The following is a 26,083-nucleotide window of genomic DNA, read 5'->3' on the forward strand; positions in this document are numbered from 1 at the left end:
TTTTTTTTTCTGGCTGGAAGAAGGACTGACCATAGGACCCATAGATCGTTTTATGGACAAGCCAAAAAATAGTAACTCTTTCCCAGGCAAAACAAGCAGCAAATGCCAGTAAAAACTGAAAGTCTTGTCACTTCTTCACAGAAAAATACAGCAGAAAGCACTCTGAAGCACTTTGCCAGCCCCATAGAGTACAATAAACACACTTTCTCCATAGAAAAATGGTTTTCAGTTACTTTAAACAACTTTTTAAACTGAGATAAAAAAAGAGTGTTCCTGTTTAAAAGTACAGTGCAGTCTCGTAACAGTCCATTAAAACAGAAAATCCTAGCTTTAAAATAACTTTCCTGAAGAGGAAAATACTATTAATAAATAGAAAATACAGAACAGAGATTTTTCTCCCAAAGGGAATTTATCTGCTCAGCAAAGGAACATCACAAGCTGACCATCAACCGTTGTCCTTTACAACATCAGAGGGGCACACTCTTTGGCGGCAGTGGAGGGCTTGACTTCCAAACTTGTCTTTTAGTTAACTCAACTCAAGCTGGCAGACAGTTATGGTGCATGGTGCATGGAGAGTCAATTTAAAGTTAGCCCATAATCAATTGCCATGGTGACATGACAGTAAAACTCTATAAGACTGGTTAGAGTTAATAATCCTTAAATAAAATCATGTTGATTCATATCAAACACAGAAAACTTGGTCCCATATTAGATCTATTATTCATCACAAAAAACACTTTCCTAGGTCTATAATTTATGAATTCCAGCTTGCTAACATTCTTATGTAAATTAGTAATATTTGACGTTTCAAAGATGATGAAACAGCTCCTGTGACTAATAATCTGTTAAAAATTATATGAAATGGTGAACTTAATTCCTTATACCATCTTGTTAGCAAAATAGCTGGAATCTTGAGAGGTCTCATGCTTGCTCTATGCTGGATTTTTAAAGGCCTTAATATTGGTATCTATAGTAATAGTGAGGCATAATTCATTTCCCAGGACTATATATTCAGAATTAGAAATGCCTGTATAGTGTTAGTTGGACAAGTATATGAAAAGTACAAGCTAAATTCATCTGCCAGTCTTTTGGGATTTGAAATGATGCCTCCATAAATAAGTAATGAGGTCACTGTTTTTTTTATATTGAAATTAAATATTTATAATATTTTTTATTACTGTCACTGGCTAGTTTGATTTCATATTTTTCTTTTTCTTCTTTTATATTTTGGTGGGCATTCCTTTTTTTCTTAACACAGTTTCAAACAGCTTTTTATTTCTTCAATATTTTTTTTATATTTTATTTATATTTGTTTACCAGGTTGGTGCACTGATCTCAATGGACCATTTGAAAGCACAGCCCAGGTGAATATGATTACATAAGAATTCAACAAAACATATTTGCAGATAAAAGTATATGCTAAAAAACAAATATATGTTAAAAGTACAGATGTAAGAATATGCCACAACATTTAGTTTAAGAAGCAGTTAATGTCAACACATGGATGGAAAAATGGAATTTATGCTTTGCAGAACTTTATGGGTAAGATGTAGCCATAATGACTGAGCTGGCTTATGCTACAGGGATAGCAACATATCATTATATACAGATGTATGATGACATAAGAAGAGTTAAGTGAAACAGTTGCAAGAAAGGATACCATGGGGAAAAGGCAGAAAAAAGATGACAGAGACATACAGAAAGAGGGGTAGAAATGGAGAAGTGTGAGAGAGATGCAAAGAAAAGAGGGAAGTAGGATGAATGAAAGGCAGTAAGTAAGGAGATGACAAGATGACATAAGGAAGGGTGAAACAGGGATAAAGGGGTGTGTGAGAGAGCTGCAGGGTGCATGTAACCTTATAGTCTGTGCAGTCATCATGCATGGTGCACATCATACTTTGGCAGGTGCCCCATTATTTATTAACGTTTTTTTCTTCGGCATTTCTTAACATCAGGGCAGACCCAATACTACTATGTACAGGTAAAGTCTCACTTTTCCTTTTTTGTTCCACTGCTACTTTTCTCTCCCATTTGTCTTCCTCTGCTGCCTACTCATCTCTCCTCCTTTTTAATTTTGGCCTCATCCATAGTTTCCGTTACCCGTGATATTTCACTGTGCTTTCATTCAATTTCTTGGTATACTTTCCTTCCAATATGCCATCCCTACATGATAAGTTTCCCACTTAGCCCATTTTATCCTATGCAGCTGACTACAGGTATATCGCACTGTGGCCCTTTCTAGCTCTCTCACATCACCCATTACTTTAACTGTATCTTCAGTCCTGTGTGCATTCATTTGTCATTGTCCACTGTCTTAGTATCTTTCTGAAGCAAAACAGTAGCAGGATGGTTAATGGTCTAATATATATCTCCCTAATTTTCTCTTCTATATAACTAGTGAAAAACTTTACTTTCCATAATTCCTTTTGATTTCCATTACTTCCTGTATCAATTTTTATGACATCCCCCAAAAAATGATTTTGAGTTTCCCACCTCATTTCTTTCACACTTCCAGCATTGGTCATGTACTCCTGGAAACATCTTACGTAACTTGTTTGGAATATAAAATACTTATGTAAACATATCAATGCAAAAATTCAGAAGTTTCTCAATTTTGCTGCAATTTTTGGCACTCTGCATGTGTGCTCCCATACTTCCTTAGTAATTTCTCTAGCTGTTGTTCTTTGACACTCTTGTATTTACTTTACTTTAATCTTCCCCAAGTCTTTTTATTAGCTATGTCTGGTGCTATTTTTCTACTCACTTACACTCTTTCTCTTTTACCTGTATAAATTGCTTGCACTGTCTCTATAAATTTCTTCAGTATCAACATCTTCTGCATTTTTTTCCACAAACATTTCCAATGTACCCTGTTAAATGTTGTCACAGCAACTAATCCCATTAACATCAGCTATTGTTTTGCCTGCTTAGCTGAACTTTGTATCATATGCTTTTTCAGTATGTTATCAAATACTTGCCTTCTCTTCACAAATCCACACATCGATATTGACGGGTCTATATTACAACATCAAACTCACAGGAGTCTGAACGTTGTAATATTGAACCCAAATGTTCGAAATGTGAAAATAGCGAAGCCACAGAACACTGATTTTTTGCCCAGGGAAAAAAAATCGGTGGGCCGTTTTCACGGCGTTGCTATTTCCCTCACTGTGGTGCGATCTCTGAGTTGGTATATTTAAGTAGGGGGGTGTGGGGGCACAGCCCCCTAAGTTTCAAGTGTACATGTTTTTTTTTTTTTTTTTGTACCAGAACAGCGATTTTTTTCCCCTGGGAAAAAAATTGCTGTTTTGTGTGTTCGTACATTTTGGGTTTCAAACTTCCTGGTTCGATATTACATTGTTCGAACTCCTGTGGGTTTGACGATGTAATATATACCCAATATTGACAATGTTTTGTACTTGTTCAGCTAACCTGTTAGCCAAAATAGATTGAAATATCTTGTAGTCATGATTAAGGGCTGAAAATGGTCAACATGATTGAGCTAGGAAACGATGGATATTTATCCTCTTTCGGTATCACTGTTATTATAAGTGCTTTCCTCAAAGACACTTACTTTTCCATTTTAATATTTCATGAAACAATTTACACTAGAAAGATAATACCTGTTTTTAGCCACCTACAATATTCCTAAAGGGATACCAACCCATCATGGAGATTTTCCACTTGACTGTTCCCCAACTGTGCCTCAATTTCCACCTTCGTTATTGGAGCTACCAACTGCTCTGTTGCTTATATAGTCTTGGCATTTGAATCCTTCCCAAAATGATTCCATGTTCCTTGCCTAATCCTGCCTCCCCTTGGGGTACATATAACTTTTCATAAAATTTACTAAATATTCTTTAGTTTGGGACTTTTGTCATTATTACCATTCTTTCTATCCTCTGTCTTAATCTCATTGACAATGTTTTAAGAGTTTTAGGTGGTTTTCAAAGTAAAAGAGTCAAAATATTCTTTTCTCTCTCTCTATTAGTCAGTCTATGTACTCTATCCACTTATTTTCAACTACTTCAGATCTCTATTTTCTTCTTCAATATACCTTTTTTGTAGCTCCCTAATTGTTATGCTCAGTTTTTTCTTTAAAAACTACTTTTCTTCTCCATGTTTCCCTTTTCCTCCTCTTGAAGTTCCTGTTTGATCTGCTTTTTTATGTTATCCCATGACTATATTTCATTCTCTGACCTTTCTTGTCATTCTCTAATCACATCTCCCACTCTCATAACTATTTCCTCTCTTTTACCATGGTTATTTAGCCATCCTGTATTAAATCTCTATTGTTTCTCTCCAGCATATTTTGTTGGTTCTGGTATATCTAACGTAACTGGGGCATGATGTGAGAATAGTCTTGGATGAGTCTCTACATCCTTTATCATATCAAATATCTGTACACTTTACATACATAGATCATGTCAAGTCTTGAAAAAGAAATGCATTTTCCTGAGTAATATGTATAGATAGCTCTCTGTCTCCCATCTGCTACACATTATATTCCCTAGTCCATATACCTTCATAATCTTGGCTAACAATTTCCCCTTTTTTGTCACCTTCAAAGCTCTTGGTCCTGCACTTGCATCTCCAGTGTTTGTTATTAAGGTTAAGTCCCCTGTTGATATTATTACTCCCTGATAGAATTCTATTACCTCCTTAATAATTAGTTTTAATTCTTTTTGACCTAGGAAGGAAGCACAGATTCCCCACTGTAATTCTGGTGCCTTTTCACTTTCCTCTGATTAACACATATCTGACTTGTGTATCCTTCTTATGCTCTTCTACACATTTTGGCACTTCCCTTTTTATTAATATTATTATTCCCCATTTCCTCTTTTCTTTCTCTGAAACCCTGCCCCTCTTCTATATTCTAGAACATTTTGGTCTTTCCTGCTTATCTGAGGCCATTTACATTCCACATCAACACCCTTAATGCCATTTATCTTTATTTCTTTTAGTTTTTTTTTCTCCTAACATCCTCCTTATTCTTTCTCCTTCTGCAGCACTGAAGGCATTGATTTTTTTGAAGGCTTTTGCCTTTGCTTTTTTGGATTGCACTGTCCCTCTTGTACTTATTTTATTAACCCCCAACAGCTATTTACACTTGTAGATAACCCGCCTATTTTTCAGGGTGGGTTTCATCGGGATGACATAATTCAAGCCCGGCCTCCTATGTGCCATGAGCTCTATAATCCACCTAGACTCTATTAGCTCTGTGAGTTGTTTTATGTCCCCCCCTCTTCTATTAAGTTTGACATTAACTATAGCCCTAAATCTGAAGCTATGAGTAGGATTATCTTTTACATGTCTAAAAAGGGCATTGTGTATATCCCTATTTCTGATGGCTGACATGTGTTGTAGGACCCTTACTTTTAACATATTGTTAGTCTTGCCCACATAAAAACACGGGCAAGACTTACAGTCAGACAAATAAACAACATCCTTAGTTCTACAAGTTGCCCTAGCCTTTAATAAAAAAGTTTTTCCTGTATTTACACTTGACATGCTAACCTTTTAACAACTATATACATTATGTCCCCCCCAAAAAACTGACCCTTACATCTTCCTTTAATTAATGAGTCATTACTCAACAGTTAATGGCTCTTCATCTTTCCTTTTCTGTTTTCTTTTTTCTTCTACACCTCATTGTCTCCATAATTATTCCTGTTACATGCCACTCAGTATGCTTTGTCTTTACTTTCGTCTGATGGTCCCTTCACATTCTCTAACTGCTATGTTTCTAACTGCCTTTTTAACTCTTAACTTTCTGGACTACTCACGAATGGGTCACCCTGCTAGCCTTTTTGTTTTTCACTTCGAATGTATCTCCAGATCCTTCTGGTGGACCTGCATGTGTCTCCTGAAGACTTGAAAGGGCTTTACGGACCATTTCTCTTTCTCTCTCTCTCTCACAATGCCTTTTCCTTCTGCTGTAACGGTCTTTCTTCACTTTCTGAAGCCCCTGATTGTGGTTGCTGTAGTTGCATCTGTGCTTATCTTTCTAGTTCAGCCATGGCACTTTCTGCATCCAAAAATGTATTCACATCTACTGGAAAAAAAAACTTTAAAAATTGCCAGATACATGAAGTGGAATTTTGGCTTTAAGGTTCTACACAGTCTTATATGCAGTGTACACTTTGCTTCATTCTGGTGCACGAGTTGTTGTGTCTTTCGGCTTTTCCTGGTTAAGGGTTGCCACAGCGGAACTCCGGTCCACTAATGATTGGCAGAAGATTTTTAAGTGCCGAGTTGCCAGCCCTGATGCACAACCCTCAACGAAGGTACACCCATTCACGCATGACTCTACACAGAAGACGCTCTTGCTGAGAATTGAACGGGGAACGTCTTACTGTGAGGCGACAATGCTACCGCGGCAACACCACCGCAGTTATTCTGGTGCACAAGTAACCATGGTAAAAAAATCCTTTTCTCACCAGTCTAACAAACATTATCTTTCTGTGAAAGTTGAAATAGGAGTTTTTGTTACAGTTGAAATATGCAACGCTTAATAATTATGGGTCTCATGTAGCATGGTGCCTGGCCAGTGGTGTAGATATCCAATGAGCTCTCTCAATAAAGATTTTACTTTTTGAGATATTTGTCCATTTGATCAGTACTTCAGCTACATGTTCTCTATAGTGTCTCCCCTAACCCCCCTCTGGCACATCTGTTATCCTTAGATTCTCTCTAATTTCTCTGTTCTCAATCTCCATCAGTTTTTCTTGTATATCCTCATCCATGGCTTCCAGGTTTGCTATTCATACTGAACAGTCATTCTCCATGTTCTGCAAGGCTCAGAAGTTACCTGAATATTCCAAAAGGTCTGCCTCCATTACTTCAAGTCTATTGTCTGCATTTTTATGTATTCTATGAGCAATTCACTCATTTTCATGTACATGTTGTACATTTTAGTTTGAATTTTCGGAATAATTTCTTGTTCACTCATTTTCCCCCTTCTGGTTCCGTAGTAGAATGGCTAGGGACTGGGGACCCTCTTTTGGCTTGCTTCATTTCCGTGTTCCCTTTTCCTTCTTTTTCCTCTTTAGTTTTGTCATCCAATCCTGTTTCATTACACTTTCACCTTCGCTTCTTTCCATTTATAAGCTTCTTTGTCAACGTTTTTCCAATTTTACTGTTGAGGTGGGTGAGAGTTTCCATTTCTTTAGTTTGATGTCTTGCAGAAGTCCTCCCTTTTTTCTTATATAGTCTCAAAACTTGCTTACCTCACCAGGATGGAAACTTGGAATGATTTTAAATATATTTAGACTCCACTGTTGTTGATTCAACAGCTTGGGATACAATATTCTCCAAGGCTGAACAACCACAGCCTGCATTTCTCAATCTACTTTAAGTGTGCCAGTCAGTATTTATTAAGACATTTTTGACAAACTCATAGTTTATTAGGCCAACATTATATTTTTTAAGATTACATCTTGTAAGAGAAGTTATATGAAGGTCAAAAAATAACTAAATGTTTTTCTGATGTACAACATATAGGAAAATATTGTCAATTAGATCTTCAAAGTTATTTGCAACTAGATCTAATGAATTATTTGCCCTGGTATGACATCTGAAAAGAAATAATGTCAATAAATTCATGTTCAGAATTAGTGCTAGCTGTATTATTAGTTCAGTTGATATCAGTATAACTAAAATCACTCAACAATAAATGTTTATGCATGAATATAAAATATTTTTGTGCCTTCACTTCCTTGTTGTGGAAAATTGAATAAATAATTAGTCTAGAGAAAACTTAGATTAAAGTATTTCACATGAAGGTTCATCAACACTTATCTTTCTGACTCATTTATACTTACTATTCGACTGCGTGTGGCATTGTCAAAGAATGTGTCCTTGTCTGTAATGTTGTACCTAAAAAATAAATGAATGAAAAATAAATAAATAGGAAACTTTTCATCTGCTATTTTCCATTGTGTTTGCTTTGCAGTCTGTCTTCATATGCAAGGCATCACAGAGCTTGACATTTAAACAACATTCACACATTCAGTATCATTGACATTTCTGAGCTTGCTTGCTCAAGACGTGCAAGCTAATTGTTTGCAACATGCAGAACATGCCTTATCTTCAATAATTTGCGATCATATGCAGCTCAAACAGCAGTATATTGAGATAATTAATGTAAAGATCACTGAAACAGCCTTCATTTAAATGGCTGGTAGAAGTTTTGCATAAACTGACAGAATGGATGAGCTTATTCAAAAAACATTCCAAACTTAATGGAATAATTCTCATATCATCTGTCTGTCATACACCTAAAACAACATGTAGGCATACCCTTTGCTAGGCATCCTTTCATTTTCAAACCCTTTGGTTTTATATAAACAACGGGGAAACAATTCCCTAATTTGATCGCGTCGAATACATATGTGGAACTCACAGAATATAATGATAGTTACAGACTCATTAAAGAACAACAAGGACGTGACAGTACATATGGTGAAAAATAAAGAAAGTATTAAAATTTACAACTGACTAGTGATTTAATTTTAGACTGAAAACAGAATGAGACACATCCCCAGATTTGCCTCTTTCTCCTTAGCTGTTGCAGCCTCAGGGATGATTAGTAAGGAGGTGCAGGAGGGTAAATATCCCTGATGGGTAAGTGGGGAGGCTAACCTCTGCCCAAAAAAACTTCACAGAGGACATTTTTTTTAATGTTTTTATGCTATTTTTTTTAAGTATTTATTTTTTTTAATTTTTTGTATGTTGCGCATTTTTGCAGACATGCTCAGCCAGCAAAACAGGACCCAAGTTCATCTACCATATCCTTTTTTTTACAGCAATATAGATTGTTAGGGGTAGCAGCAACTATTACAGAACAACATTTGCTACTGGCTGCTATCAGAGTCAGTGCCCATGACATTGTATGTCAGGATTATCCACATCACAGGAGGTGATATCGTCAAGTCTTTTCATACCATCATCTCCTGGACCAGCAGACAGAGGATCACTACTGTATAGTCAGGGAGGCCATATATGACCTGGTCAAACTGTGTTCCCCTCAAAGAGAATCAAGAAAGATGTGAAGATTGTCCATTCATTGGACACAAAGTTATATAGCATCAGCCATCTAAATCACAGAGACCTTCAACTGATCTACAGGGAAGCAATAGGTATAATGCAAGTATCAGCATTGTGTATTCCAAATCAGTTCCTCAATGTTGTGATGCAGCAGAGGAGAACTGTCACTATGGGGATGTTTTATGATACAGCCTATTTCCTCTGAGGTCATCAGGGCCATAAACTATGCATGCACATTCTCATAAAGGTCCTATGCAGTCCACAGGGACTGAAAACCATCACCACAAGTAATTTCCACTCTCACAAATGCCAAATGGTGTATAATGGCCAGGACATTGTATACCATGTATCAATATGCTACCCAGGCACATCTGACACTTATTAGCAGTAGATGTGTGGGGACGTCATAGAGGGTCATCCAGTCAGCAGCTGTACACATAGGTGAGTTATACAAGGCAGTATACACACATACCACACTAGCAGGGCGCAGATGGCATATAATGGGTGTGACTGCTGTTTTGCAGCCAGTGACAGATGTTTCTTGTAGTAGTTGGATGATAAACTATATCCTCAACCCCATGCAGTTTAAGGGATGGCACACAACATGGCCCATGCAGAAACAAGTAATGGAATGGAGTTCATGTTTGGACAATTGAAGGGACACTTCTCCTGCTTTGATATATTAGGCAGAGTGCTGCAATATACACCAGAGAACTTCAGAAAAATGTTGTAGTGTATACCATGTTGCATAATATGGTATTGCAAAAACTGTCAGTGCATCCCAGCATAGTCCTCAATAGAAATAAGACCAGCAGTGAAAGAATAGGATGTAGAATGGGGGACAAACAGGCATCAGTAATACCACACAATGCAATGTGGCAATGGCAAAGAAGTTCCATTTGCTTTGCATGCAGTCTCTGGGCTTGATGAAACAATAGAAGGGAAAGTGCATGCTCTCTGACAGGGTGTTATGCAATGGAAGCCTACACAGCTTCATTGTCCATGACCTAAACAATGACAATGAGCTGACATGGTGCTCCATGTGTTAATAGATGATACTGAAAAGTTAAGAATTGTGGGACGGGCCTGTGACAATTAGATAGCCAACAACCAGGGTGAAAGGCTGTGTGTCCATGACTAACAGTGAAGTAATCTTAGTAGCGGTTTGTGTGGTCTGAGGAGGGTTCAAATGTGCTTGGCCACCTTGCATCTGGACTGCATGGTCTTCAGAGGCAAACAAGAAACAGTTACCATGTGTCTCATCAAAGCATGCATGGAGCCAATTTTTGATAGCAATGACCTGATTAGTAATGCCTGCTCCTTGTCCTCCAAGACACTGTGCAGATGTTGCCCATCAATATGTAAGCTACACAGCACACTCATAATAGTACCACTGTTGACCTGCACATCTACTGATTTATACTGAGTGTTTTACCCCCATCAGGAACTGATCTCGGGTAATGCTGGTGCTGCACCCCTCAGCGACTCCAGGAGCAGTTTGAATTTCAGATGCTATTCAGACTGGGGACCCATGGAAATCAAGAAGGGACTCATTCTCTACTACCATAGAAGTCTGTCTCATGAGAGATATAAGTAGACACTACCATGGTAGACAGTAACATAGTATCATTCAACTGTGCCATATAAACGTTGTTATCATCAGCCACAGGTGATTTGCTGACAACAGACATGTTGCTCATCCAACAGTAGAATCTATTAAAGCATGAGCACATGAACCATATGCATATATCCCTCCCCCACATGGCATATGTACACTAGCAGGCAACATTATATGTGTACAGCATATAGAGACATGCATACAGATGGACCTGAAAGGACAGCTATGCAGGGAGTGCGTAGTGCACCAGTCTCATCACTCATGAGGTCCACTGTACCATTACAGACTTGTACTTGATAGCATTAACCTGGTGTATCCCCTACTGACACTTGGGCAGTATGGTAAGCCCAGATATGACATTCAAGACAATCCTGGCTGGTATGTCCCCCTCCCCATGCAGGGACAGCAGGAACCTCTCCAGTTATTTGAATACTGTTTGTGTTGCTGGTCTACCTCCTTTACAATGTTCTTGCTTTGCCATTTGCAGGAATATCATGTTGTTTGATCTTCCCTATATTTGTTGCACAAAACTATAATGGTCCCACCGTATTCATGTCCAGCAGTACAGTCTGCTACACATGCCCTTAAAAGAGCTTGCCTGTGTCACTTCTGACCAGGAAGTGCACAATGTATTTGTAGCAGGGTCAGCCTTAGGTGAAATTCAATCCTAGACAAAAAAATGTTATGTCAGTCCCTGCTCTCCAACAGTTCCCCACTACACCTACCAAGTAACTTTCCCACAATTTCTCCTCAACCTAGACTCCAAACACCATCCAAACAGATTACTTGTTTTTATGTTTTTTTTCCACGCTATTCCTTACTTGCTTTCATGTTCAGGCAGTGATTACACCATAAGCTCTACACATTGAACAAACCAGGCAGCTGAATACCAATAAGTCTTTATCTATATAATTCCCAGTTAAGCACTTTCTTCCCCTGCATGACACTTTGGGGACATCATCAGAAACAAAAGAACATTCCCCTATCTATTGGTCAACTCTTTTTATACATCCAAAAAACAATAATTCAATTACCCAATTAATTAATTAATACATCAAGTGCTTCATTACTAAGGAGCACAACATATTTAAAACCACAGAAAATACATTTACATTGTACCCAAACCATAATAAAAACATGAGTAGAAATACATAGTATAAATAAATCATAAAGTTAAAGCCTTCTTCCTTAAAACAGGTAACAGAGAAATAAAATTATTGAAGCCAGGTACTTCCAAGGCATTTAACTTAATAATCCAATAAAAGTCTCTAAGATCAACCTGAAGTTCCCACCAACCACCTCTAAAATTGTGTGGCACAACTTCCAGAATCCCAAATTTAAGTACTGTGTTCCCCTGGCATTCTAATGTGTGCCTATAAAGGGCATTATTGGTGTTCTTCTTAGCAATAGCATGTAAATGCTCATAAATTCGGGTCTTGAAATTCCAGACCGTTTTACCAACATAAAAGTGTGCACATGTTTGGCAAATGGAAATATAAATAACTCCCTTGGTGTTACAATTACTTTTGTGTAAAAAAATACCTCTATTATTACCTTTGGTGTACACAATGTCTTTGTCCAAAATAAAGGGTCACTGGTTACAATGACTACACCTGGTGGTTCCTTTAATATTTAAAGTTCTGGGTACTGAAACTTGCTCCATTCAATTTTTAAAATTTCTTCCTGCTTTGTATACAAAATTTGGTGATTATCCTAAAAGGTGAAAGATATCAAGGTTGCCCTTAAAAATATTCCAATTCCTTAAGATAATGTCCCTAAGTGTATTTTTCCCCCACACCAAAGGGAATAACCATACTTGTATTATAACTCGCCTTTCCTTTGAAATGATTCACTGTTTTTTGAATTATTTCACCACTGCCTAAAATGAAGTTATGTACTCACCATAACGTTCCATGTAAGTTGTTCTATCTCACCTTCATTCATCACTGATGGGTTCGGAGCCGATCCCTTGGCTCCGACACGGCCGCTAGCAAGCTCGAGGTTTACCAAAAGCTCGAGACCTAGCCCCTTATCCCATGATACACTGCCTGGAAAACCTTAGATCTCGTTTGCTGCGTGTACTACTTTTGTCAGATAATAATTATTCCAACAAAAAATAAAAAGGAATGCATAACCAGGATGAAGCTAGATTCCAGGTCAACTGTCAGCCAGGTGGTGGATGGAGGGAGAGACGTGATAATGAAGGCGAGATAGAACAACTCACATGGAATGTTATGGTGAGTACATAACTTCTTTATGTGAAGTTGTTCAATCTCGCCATTCATTCATCACTGATGGGTAGCATCCCTAGCACCCCAAATCTCGGGTGGCTCACGGAAGTACATTTCTCAGAACCATGGACTTGAAAGAGGCCCTGTCCCTGGAGGCCTTATCCACTTTGTAATGAGTGATGAAGGTATGAGGTTTAGACCAAGTGGCTGCTGCACAAATAGTATCTAAAGTCACTTTGGCTTGAAAAGCAGCAGATGTAGATACTGCTCTGGTAGAATGAGCTTTAATCTTTTGAGGCAAAGGCATATTGTCAGCTGAATGAACAAAGGCAATACAATCCAATAACCATTTAGATAGTTGTTTTAGCCACTGGCCTACCTTTTCTGGTTTCTGAAAAGGATAAAAAGAGTTGGTCTGATTTCCTAATATCTTTAGTTCTGTGCAGATAAAATCTGAGCTGTCTGTGAACATCAAGTTTTTGTACCATATACTCCATTTTCCTAGAATGGTTGGGAAAGAAGACTGGTAACTCAATGACTTCATTAATATTAGTTTCAGAACAAACTTTAGGCAAAAAGGAAGGATTTGTTCTGAGTGATACTCTATCAGGGTGAAAAATCAAATAAGGTGGTCTGATAGATAAGGCTTGTAGGTCTGACACTCTATGGGCAGATGTAATGGCCACTAGAAACAGAGTTTTCCATGATAAGAACTTCATTTCACAGGATGATGCTGGTTCAAAGGGAGAAAGAATAATCTGGGACAATAGTAAGTTCAGATTCCACTGTGCATAAGGAACTTTCACTGGGGGTCTGATGTAGAAGGTCCCTTTGAGAAAGGTTCTAGACAGCTTATGGGTCAATGTTAAATCTATCTATTCCTAGGTGAAAGTTAGCAATGGCAGCCATTTGAACTCATACTGTAGCTGCTGCTGAACCATTGTTGAAAATCATGGTAAGGAATTCTAAGATGGAGTACATGGGTACTTTATAAGGGTCAATGTTCTGTTTGGAGGCCATAAAGAAAAACTTTTCCATTTGCTGAGGTATAATCTTCTGGTAGAAAGCTTTTGGGAAGACAACAAGATGTGTCTCGTCTCCTTTGAAATATTATCAAGTCTGGCTATGAGTGGAACTGGAGCAGCCAAGCTGTGAGCTGCAGAGACTGTAGAGAAGGATGGAGGTTCCCGAATGGATGTGTCAGCAGGTCTGGAACCGGGTCCAGAATCCATGGTTCCTCCACTAGGTGCTGAAGTAGGAACGGGAACCAAATCTGCCGAGGCCAATGAGGAGCTATTAGAATCATAGTACTCCTTAGCAACAAAGCTTTCTGTAGAGCCTTTGAAATCAGAGGGATTGGTAGAAATGCATAGATAAGACCCGGGAGGCAATCGTGTACAAGTGAATCCCTTGGGGACTCCCCCGGAGGGGGATCAGGGCAAAATAGCTTCTGCATTTGGTGTTTAGGTGACTGGCAAAAAGATTGCAGCAAGGCTGGCCCCATTTGCGGAAAATCCTGCCTGCTATCTCTTGTTTGAGGGACCACTCATGAGGCATTAAAATTACCCTGCTCAGTTTGTCTGCTATCACGTTGGATCTTCCCAGGATGTGTGTTGCCAACAGAAAATGCTGGGAGGATACAGCCCACTGCCAAACTCTGAGGGCTTCTTGGCATAAGGGGTAAGATCTGGTCCTGCCTTGCTTGTTCATATATCAGACCACTGACATTGTCTGTCTGAATTGCAATGGTCCAGTGAGGAAGAGAGTCTTGGAAGTACTGCAACGCCAAAAGTACTGTTCTCATCCCCAGGATGTTGATATGCAAATGTAACTCCTATTCCGTCCATGTGCCTTGGACAGTCCTCTCCTGACAATGCCCCTCCACCCTATCAGGGAGGTGTCCGTGGTCACAGTGGCTATTGAAGGTGGAAACACAAATGGGCGACCTACGGTTACATGAGGAGACATCAACCACCACTGAAGGTCCTTCTTGCATGAGTTTGTAATCAATATTGTGTGACTCATGGGAAGCTCCTGGTAAGACTATTGAGTGAAAAGTAACCATTGAAGTATTCTCATATGCATTCACGCTAGAGGAATGGCTATGATTGCAGCAGCCATCAGACCCAAAATTTTTAACACTTCTGATGCTGGTGCTTTCGTCTTTGATACTAGAGAGCTGATATGCTGATGCAGCAGAGTGATTCTTTCTAATGGTAGCCTTAAAGTGATGGTTGAGGTGTCTAACTTTGCTCCTATAAAGTTTATATGCTGTGATGGTGATAAGGCAGACTTTTCGAAGTTGATGGTAATGCCCAACTGATTGCAGAGAGTCAGAATGTGGTCTCTTGATTGGACTAGTTGATGCCTGGTGGTGGCGGAAAGGAGCCAATCGTCTAAATATGGAAACACCTGGAATCCAAGATGCCTCAGGTGAGCCGTTACCACTGTCATGCATTTGGTGAACACTCTGGGGGCAGAAGTGAGACCAAAGGGCAGGGCTTGAAATTGATAATGACTGGCTCCCAGCAGGAAACACAGGTGCTCTCTGGATGCCCTGTCCATTTTTATGTGGTAATAAACATCCTTGAGATCTATCAAGCAAATCCAATTGTCTTTCCCTAAAAAGGGAAGAATAGACTGAAGCATGACCATCCGGAACTTCTTCTTTACAAACTGGTTGAGTCTGCTGAGGTCCAATATAGGTCTCCAGTCTCCTGTTTTCTTTGGTACTAAAAAGAACCTTGAGTAAGTTCCGGATCCTGTTTGTTCTGCTGGGACTGGCTGGATGACTCTTTTTTTCTAGCAACTTTTGGACCTCTGAAGTTGCTTGTTCCCTGTAATGGGGTGGTACATCCGGGATTTTCCTTAGGGTTTTTGGGAAGGAGGTGAATGGCATGATATATCCTCTGGAAATTATTCTCTGTACCTATTTGTCATTGGAGATTTTTAGCCAGGCGTAGGGATACAGGGATAAGCGACCCCCGACTGCCTCCAGAGTAGAACAGTCGAGCTTCCCTTCAGGGATGTTGGTAAGGTTGACCAGAGAACTGATCTCTGTCACCTTGATGCTGCAGGCCACCTCTACCACGAGAGCGGCATCTTCCGTTATTACCCCCTCCTCTGCCTCTAAAGGGGGTATCACCACGGGTGTCTGGAAAGGCTGTGTGAGATTTTTGGAACTATATCTTGCCTCCCTTAGTGCCTTTAGGATAAGACCGCATAGGTGTGACAAAATGGACTCAGGCAGCAGACAGAGTCTTCCCATCTTGCTCACTCCTGGTGAGAGTTTCCTTCACTTTAGGCCTGAAGAGAGTGGTGCCATCGAATAGGGCATTGATGAAAGAAGACTTGTGGTGTTCCGTGAAGGAACATAGGTGCATCCAGGACTGTCTATGTAAGGCGATTCCTGAACTTGCAGCCCTACTCAAACCCTCGGCTGCATATGAAATGAGCCTCATGGATGAGTTTACTATGGAGTTAAGGGTAGCAAGCTGGGTGGTCACTTTGTCAGCAACTCCCGTAGCTACAGAACCCTGAAGAGTATCTCCTAACTCCTTGAGGAGATCTCTCTGTAGTCTAGTAAAGTGGGTCAGGTAGTTCAGCGATCGCAATGAAAATGTCGCTGAACTGAAGATGCATTTCCCATATCGGTCCATAACCCTAGAATCTCTGTTAGGGGGGATGGACCAATGAAGAAGTCTCGGATAATTCCTTCTTGGTGGCTGCTGCCACCACCATGGCATCAACAGGCACTCATTTAGTCAGAAACTGCTTATCCACGGGGGCAAAGATGAATTTATTACGCCTCCGGGGAACAGGCCCCGTTGCATCCGGTGACTCCCACGCCCTACGAGAGATAGCTGCATGAGCTCATCGTAGGGCCGAGACACCCAAGAGGTGGAAGGTTGAGACCCGAAAGTCTTCAGTAGCACTGACTCATCCTCAGTAGGGCTTTTGGACTGCCAATCACCCCTCTGCCTAAGGATTTCAAGTATCTCCACAAAGGAGATATCCTCAGAGGGGGATCGTGGGGACCCTTCTGACTCATCTAAGTCAGTGTCTGATGTCAGAGACTCCTGTGGGGAGTCTAAATGTCTCCTTTTACACACCCTCTTCCTGGGAACCTCTTCAGTGGGGATTTCTGGAGAGGTCTCAGAAGAGCAAGGAACACCCTGTGAGGTTACCTGAGCCTCAGGGTCTCGACGCTGGGCTGGGATGACAGGAACAGAAGCAGACCCAGGAGCTATAGGGGAAGAAGAAGCTAGACCTGAAGCTGAGATTGTCATTGGGGACAAAGCTCTCCTCTTGGTTCCGATAGCCTCACGACTCTGACACAATGGAACCGAAGTCCCCAAAGGAACCGCCAGCTCCATCTGCACTGAGGCCACAGGCTCCGAACCTGAGGTAGGAGCCGAGCTTACCTGAGCCAAGGCCCTGAGAGGGAGAGTCGGCACCGACAAGTCAGTGTTACTGCCCCCCCCCCCCCCAGAGCCGACTGGAGAGCGTGGGCTCCTAGACTCCACGGTCGACGCCGATGAAGTCCAAGCAAATGGAGCTGATAGCACAGAAGCAGGCCTCGGCTCCACGGGCTCTACAAGAATCAGGTCTGCCTCCTCCAGCTCCAAACTACCAGTGTGGCTTGGAGGAGGGGTAGAAATGTCCATAACAGTGGTCTTCAGTTCCGACGCAACAGTCGGAGCCGACAACAATTTGGGAAGTCCTGGAGCCTTCAGCAGCTTCTGCACCAGTCGATCCATGTCTGAATCAGAAAGGCTGACAGAAGACCTAGAAAATTTCACAGAAGGCAAAGACTGAAGAAGGGGAGAAGCAGGAGTCTCGGATACTGGCTCTAGGGACATAGGCCAGCTCTGAACAATGGAAACAGTCGACTCTGAAGGCATTGGATCTGATGTTCCAGCAGATTCTCTCAATTTTGCAGTCTTATGCTTTGATGACTTAGAACTAGAAGCCAACGAAGATTTTGAAGATATAGGGGACTGACCAGCCCCATCCTGGCTAGACAAAACCTCATCAAAGGAATGTTTGAGCAGGCCTCTATCTATTAATTTTCTTTTTCTCTCGAGCAAAACCTTTGGAGGAAAAGCATGACATATGCTACATGACTCCTGAAGATGATGTGAGCCCAAACAATATACACATTGCGTATGTCCATTGTTGATGGACATTTTTTGTCCACAATCTGGACATTTTTTGAAACCTGATTTAGGCCGTTTGTCCTTGTCCTGTGACATCCTAAAGTAAACTAAAAAAACGTTTAAAGAAATTGTTACTGCACAACTAAAATAAAGACAACTGCTGTTAACTATCGAGTTAGTTGTTAATTCACAACTACGCCCTGACAAGTAGTCCAAAGGGGCACTTAACTAACAAAAAAACTACACTTTCCTAATACAAAAGATAAGATGGGAAAAAGGGATAAATAGTAAATAACAATGAATAAAAATTAGTTATTGAAAGAAAGAATTTAACTTTCGTAAATCCTATTTTTCCCCAATAAAGGAATCGAACTCTGGAAACACACGAGACCTGTGCCGCAGCAAATTAGATCTGAGTTATTCCAGGCAGTGCATCATGGGATAAGGGGCTACGTCTCAAGCTTTTGGTAAACCTTGAGCTTGCTAATGGCCATGTCAGAGCCCAGGAATCCGCTCCGAGCCCATCAGTGATGAATGAACGGCGAGACTGAACAACTTCACATCAATCGTTTGTATTTTGTTCCTTATCCTTCCATCATTTCTTCAGATACGTTGTCAAGAAGGGCTTGGGGGTAGGCCCTGACTCTAAACATTTCTTGATGTTTGCTATTTCTTCCAAAAAAAATCTCACATGTAGAATACATTCTTCTGGCCCTTACCAACTGACCCTTAAAAATATTTCTCTTAGTATGGGCCGGGTGACTGCTTTGAAAATCAAGACAAGATAGCTGTTAGAAAATATTTCCTTCCTGAAGATTTTCGAAAAAAATCTTTGGTTTGTGGTGTCCCTAAGAATGGTCACATCTAAGTAATCAATCTTATCCTTACAATGTTTAGCTGTAAAATTAAAATATGGACAAACCTGGTTTATACAATCCATAAATCCATTTAAATCTACATTAGGATCCTTCCACAGAATGAAAACATCGTCCAAAAAATGATGGTATGTAAACCAAAGTGGTTTATGCATACTTGTGAAAATGTTTCCTTTCCCATGCATAAAGAACCAAATTGGCATATATGGTGGCACATGTTGCCCCCATAGCTACCCCTTATATTTGCCTATAAAATTCACCTTCAAATGTAAAAAAATTACTAGTTAAAAAATACTCCATTACAGCCATAAGAAAATTGACCATTGTGCCCGAGAAAGGAGAAAGTTCCTTGATGGCTTCATGGAAAAGATCCAGCCCCTCTTTATGGGGAATTGAGGTGAATAAATCAATAATGTCAATGGTAGAAAAAGTCACATTGTCATTGCACCATTGTTCTTTAATGTTGGACAAAAAATCCCATGAATCTTTCAATAAATAGTCAACTGTGTCTACAGTGTCCTTTAAAATTCTGTCCACAAAAGTACATAAGGTGTGTAGAACTATCCCATGCCGATATAATAATCCTAAATGGGGGTTACTCAATAATTTATGCACTTTGGGTATATCAAAGGCTGTTGGAACTCAGCTGTCAGAAAGTTGTATAGGTCCTCTGATATAACCCTTTGCAATAAAGAGTCCTCCAAAAATAATAGAATTTTTCTGTGTGCTAAGTTAACTTCATTCCTGGATGTTGTTTGATACTTATCTGTTTCAGAAAACATCGTAGTAAGGTGGTTGACATAGTCAGTAGTGTTGAACAACACTACACCCCCCCCCTTACCAGGCTTCATAATTCTAAGCATTTTATTGGTTCTACATTGGTTGAGAAGTGTGAGTTCATCCTTACTTAAGTTAGAGTTTTTAACAGTGCTTGGTCATTTGAACTCTTTCTGGATCTCCACTTTACATGCTTTTTCAAAGGCTGAAATTAAAGGATGGAGGGGTGGGTTGAAACAACTTTTCTTTTTTAATTTAACATTACCTTCTTGACCATGCAGTTCTTGTCCCTTAAACAAGACCTTAAAATTTAGTTTTCTTGTGTAAAGTTTTAACTCAATGACAACATCTACTGTGTCCAACTTAAAAGTCAGTACAAATTTAAAACTTTTCCTAAATAAAGAAAAAAGACTGCATTCAGGCTTAAATCTGTATAATTATAAATCTTGAAACCGTCCAGGGATGCACATTTTCCTTCATGACTTAACAGAATATTACTATCTCCACCAGTGAATTGTACCTGTTGTTGTTCCTGTAACCCCCCCCCCCGTACTTCCCTCTGTTGTTGTTTCTTTGTGTGTGGGTTTCCCCTAAAAATGGTCTTTGCCTATTCCTATTTTCTATTCAGTCGGACCTTCTCAATGTAGGAAAATCTGTTTCACAATGTTCAGCTGACTGATTATGCCCAATACCATCTGTATCCACTTGTGTCGCACTAAATGGTGGAATGTAATAGGGGTCCCCATCCTCAATAACACAAACCACTCCTCCATCTATTTGTGAATGTATAAACCAACTAGGCAAAAGGTAAACTTGATTTTTAAATAATCATTTTCATCTCTTAACAATTTCTTACTTTTATGTTCTTTATTCCCTTTAACATTGTTGTCTACGCTATCAAAAATCCTTTCACATTGAATAGTGTTAAGGTCAAACAATAAATCATTAGTAAGCATACCATTCATTTTATCCAGTTCATCCAACATTACTTTAATCCTTTTATTGTTGGTTTTCACAATAAACTCCATCAATTCAAACCCAAAACTGTCAAGGTCTTGTTTAAGGTACAAGAACTGCATGGTCAAGAAGTTAATGTTAATTTAAAAAAAAAAGTTGTTTCAACCCACCCCTCCATCCTTTAATTTCAGCCTTTGAAAAAGCATGTAAAGTGGAGATCCAGAAAGAGTTCAAATGACCAAACACTGTTAAAAACTCTAACTTAAGTAAGGACTAACTCACACTTCTCAACCAATGTAGAACCAATAAAATGCTTAGAATTATGAAGCCTGATAAGGGGGGTGTAGTGTTGTTCAACACTACTGACTATGTCAACCACCTTACTACGATGTTTTCTGAAATAGATAAGTATCAAACAACATCCAGGAATGAAGTTAACTTAGCACACAGAAAAATTCTATTATTTTTGGAGGACTCTTTGTTGCAAAGGGTTATATCAGAGGACCTACACAACTTTCTGACAGCTGAGTTCCAACAGCCTTTGATATACCCAAAGTGCATAAATTATTGAGTAACCCCCATTTAGGATTATTATATCGGCATGGGATAGTTCTACACACCTTATGTACTTTTGTGGACAGAATTTTAAAGGACACTGTAGACACAGTTGACTATTTATTGAAAGATTCATGGGATTTTTTGTCCAACATTAAAGAACAATGGTGCAATGACAATGTGACTTTTTCTACCATTGACATTATTGATTTATTCACCTCAATTCCCCATAAAGAGGGGCTGGATCTTTTCCATGAAGCCATCAAGGAACTTTCTCCTTTCTCGGACACAATGGTCAATTTTCTTATGGCTGTAATGGAGTATTTTTTAACTAGTAATTTTTTTACGTTTGAAGGTGAATTTTATAGGGAAATACAAGAGGCAGCTATGGGGGCAACATGTGCCCCCATATATGCCAATTTGGTTCTTTATGCTTGGGAAAGGAAACATGTTTTCACAAGTATGCATAAACCACTTTGCTTTACATACCATCATTTTTTTGAATGATGTTTTCATTCTACGGAAGGGCCCCCAATGTAGATTTAAAAGGATTCATGGATTACATAAACCAGGTTTGTCCATATTTTAATTTTACAGCTAAACATTGTAAGGATAAGATTGATTACTTAGATGTGACCATTCTTAGGGACACCACAAACCAAAGATTTCTTTCGAAAATCTTCAGGAAGGAAACATTTTCTAACAGCTACCTTGATTTTCAAAGTAGTCACCCGGCTCATACTAAGAGAAATATTTTTAAGGGTCAGTTGGTAAGAGCCAGAAGAATGTGTTCTACAAGTGAGATTTTTTTTGGAAGAAGTAACAAACATCAAGGACATGTTTAGGGTCAGTGCCTACCCCCAAGCCCTTCTTGACAACATAGCTGAAGAAATGATGGAAGGATGGGGAACAAAATACAAATCATTGTTAGGCAGTGGTGAAATAATTAAAAAAACAGTGAATAATTTCAAAGGAAAGGCGAGTTATAATACAAGTATGGTTATTCCCTTTGGTATGGGGGAAAACACTTAGGGACATTATCTTAAGGAATTGAAATATTTTTAACGGCAACCTTGATATCTTTCACCTTTTAGGTCAGTCACCAAATTTTGTTTACAGAGCAGGAAGAATTTTTTTAAATTTAATAGAGCAAGTTTCATTACCTAGAACTTTAAATATTAAAGGAACCACCAGGTGTGGTCGTTGTAACCAATGTCCCTTTATTTTGGACAGAGATGTTGTGTACACCAAAGGTAATAATAGAGGTATTTTTTTACACAAAGGTAATTGTAACACCAAGAGAGTTATTTATATTTCCATTTGCCAAACATGTGCTCACTTTTATGTTGGCAAAACGGTCAGGAATTTCAAGACCAGAATTTATGAGCATTTACACACTATTGCTAAGAAGCACACCAATAATGCCCTTTATAGGCACACATTAGAATGCCAGGGGGACACAGTATTTAAATTTGGGATTCTGAAAGTTGTGCCACACAATTTTAGAGGTGGTTGGTGGGAACTTCAGGTTGATCTTAGAGAATTTGATTGGATTATTAAGTTAAATGCCTTGGAAGTACCAGGCTTCAATGATTTTATTTCTCTGGTACCTGTTTTAAGGAAAAAGTCTTTAACTTTATGATTTATTTATACTATGTATCTCTACTCATGTTTTTATTATGGTTTGTGTACAATGTAAATGTATTTTCTATGGTTTTAAATATGTTGTGCTCCTTAGTAATGAAGCACTTGATGTATTAATTAATTAATTGGGTAATTGAATTATTGTTTTTTGGATGTATAAAAAGAGTTGACCAAAAGATAGGGGAATGTTCTTTTGGTTCTGATGATGTCCCCGAAGTGTCATGAGGGGAAGAAAGCACTTAACTGGGAATTATATGAATAAAGAGTTTTTGGTATCCAGCTGCCTGGTTTGTTCGATGTGAGTAGCTTATGGTGTAATCAGTGCCTACTGGACATTTTATTTTATTTGCTAGTTATTTGTTGGTGTCCTTTTCAAATGGACTATGATGTTTCTTTGATGCATTTTGAACGTTTGCCAACTTTTTCATCCAATGATGGCCTGAACAAAAATCATGAGTAAGGAAAGAAATTTAATTTTCACACACTTGTCTTAGTCTTTGGCATTTCTCTCTTTCTATAACCTAACAGATCAACAATGCAGTGTAATAACTCTGGAGAAAACAATCAAATTAAGCAGAGGTCTGAAGGCTATTAGGGCCCAAAATCTATTTACTGTGAGGTACATTTTAGAGATTTTTTGAACCTTATGATCCAATTATGTCCTGACCAAAAAATCATGAGTAAGGAAAACAAAACTCAATGTTATTTTTCTTTCAGGGAAGAAATAAGTTGCTTCCAAGGCCTAAGTTAAATAAGATGCCCCTAACTCAGATTATTTCACTGTTCCTCCTTACTCTACTAGCTTTCATCACCAATTATCAAATCCACCCCTTCAAATACTTAGGACTTCATTCAACCAATCCTCACAAAGAATATCAGCATCTTCCTAGCCTGTCTTTCTCCGTAACACTCTGTCTCTACTAACAAACCACATCTGATTTATTTACCTATAAATATCTCAAAACTAAGTATCCAAATTTATGATCAAATATCAAACAAGACCAAAATATAATTGGTAACACTCTGCCCTCTGTAAAGTATGAATTCAAAAAATTAGCAGAGATATTCACCCCAACCCAGGTCCCACTTTTCATAAAACCATCACTTCCAACCTCCAAATAAACCTAATACGTCTCATCAAAAATCAAAACCCAAACTCACCTTACTAAATATGAACCTAGAAAGTATTTGCAATAAAATCCATGACATAAATGCCTATCTTGCCACACACATTCCTGATGAAGTCATAGCTACCGAAACCTTGTTAAAAAAAGAAATAAAAGATAAAGAGATCACCCTCCAGGATACAATATACTCAGCATGACAGACAAAACAATTGTACAGGTGGTGTAGCAATTATCTATAAAAATTCCCTAACCATTACCTTACTTCAAACAACCTGCTCTCAGAAACACACCATGGCATTAGGTCCCAAAACAGCACCACTACTGCTCTACCACATTTCTCCAATAATACACCAGCATAGAAACAATGGTCTGCTTCTGTCCACCATGTTCTTCAACTTGTCAAAGGCATTTGATACTGTCTCGTGCCAGCAACTGCTCATTCGACTCTCCTCACTTGGACTTTCACAATAATCCTTGTCATGGTTTCTTAGTTACATATCTGGAAGGCAACAAGCCATTAAATGGCAACAAACCTACAAATCATTTCAACCAGTTTCTAAAGGTATACCTCAGGGCTGTATTCTGGGTTCTCTCCTACTTAATATATTTATTAATGACCTCCATACCTCCTGTGAAGATAGATGAAGGCTGCGAAATGGGAGAAAATGCTGTTAGAAGTGGAACTGCAAAAATGTAACAACAGTGCACTCTGCTGTAGCAAAGCTAATAAGTCAAGCATTGTGAAATTATTTGATCTAAACCTCGGAGCCGAGATGTCTAGAAGGAAGCATTGTGCCTATTGTTTTGAGGCCAGAGTTAATGGCTATAATTTACATGTATAATTTCTTTTATTGCTCTGGCTTCCTGATGAGCTGCAAGATCAAAAGGGCTATTAACCTCTGAGTTCTGTTAGCCTGAGAACCAGAAAGAAACACTAAGGGACTCTGGCTAACAAAGTTCACAGATGACTGCAAACTGGGAGCCATTATTGAATCCCCAAATGATGTGGATATTTTACAAAAGGGCCTTACAGAAACAGATGCTTGGTGCCAGGGCCATGGGCTCAAGCTTAATGCCAAGAAATGTATAGTCATCCCCTTTGGGAAAAAACATGTACTCATGAATTACCACATAGGTGGCAGTACACTAAACACCGAAAGTGTGATGAGAGACTTAGGGACACAGGTGGACAGTGGTCTCACCATTGATAACCACGTCGCCATAACAGTCAGGAAATCCATCTATATGGCACACCTCATCACTAAGGATTTTTCATCCAGAAAAAAGAAGGTCATTGTCCCACTGTACTCATCCCTCATTAGACCCACTATAGAGTACAACGCCCTGTTTGGTATGTACCTCACAAGACATCTGCAACAGCTGGAAAGGCTGCAGAAATACCTCACTAAAAGAATCACAGGGCTAAAGCAGATGCCCTATACTGACCGTCTAAAAACTCCAGCTACACTCTGTGGCATATCGTCTACTCAGAGGCGATCTCTGCTTAACATACAAGGCCATGTCAAACCCTGAGCTGTTGGACATGCTCCACTTAAAGAAATCCAAATCCCTCAGAGCCACATGCTCCAGGGATCTAAACCTTTTTAATCACAATGAACAAAACATGCTGGAGGGATAGGTTCCTACCCCAGAGACTCCACATACTCTGGAATAGACTGCCATTACATGTCAAGCAGAGCGTCTCCTTGGCGCTCTTCAAAAGGAACCTTGACGATTGGATGGGAGATAGGAAATTCACCCCGGGGATCATGTCAGTCGCCCTGCTAGACAGGGGTCCAAGGAAGTAAATATTGCGGGAAGAAATATCCAGGGAATTGTTATGGCTAGGCTTGTATAGGCCCTAGGGCCGATAGCCTAGTACCAACCTATGAACCTATGAAATGATGTAATAGGTTCATAGGTTCATAGGTAGGTACTAGGCTCTCAGCCCAAGGGCTTAAGTAAGCCTAGCCAACAAGGTTTCCTGGCTTACGCAACCCAAGAAAGTTAATTTCCTGTGCCCCTCTCTGGCAGAGCCACAGAAGTGATCCCCGGGTTGTATTTCATATTTCTCATCCACTTATCAAAATTT

At 39.3% G+C, this 26,083-nt stretch overlaps 1 protein-coding gene across 1 annotated transcript in view; it reads right to left on the reverse strand.

The window, feature by feature from the left end:
- Positions 1-26,083, reverse strand: part of LOC122815187 (anoctamin-2-like) — a 2,140,961-nt gene that overhangs the window by 1,142,837 nt on the left and 972,041 nt on the right. Inside the window, exon 6 of the mRNA XM_044087470.1 lies at positions 7,824-7,878. Coding sequence (XP_043943405.1) covers positions 7,824-7,878 — 55 coding nt within the window. The remainder of the gene's footprint in view (positions 1-7,823; positions 7,879-26,083) is intronic.

The sequence above is a fragment of the Protopterus annectens genome, chromosome 11.part0, assembly GCF_019279795.1.
Source record: "Protopterus annectens isolate FY-2018-M chromosome 11.part0, PAN1.0, whole genome shotgun sequence".
Lineage (NCBI taxonomy): Eukaryota > Metazoa > Chordata > Ceratodontiformes > Protopteridae > Protopterus > Protopterus annectens.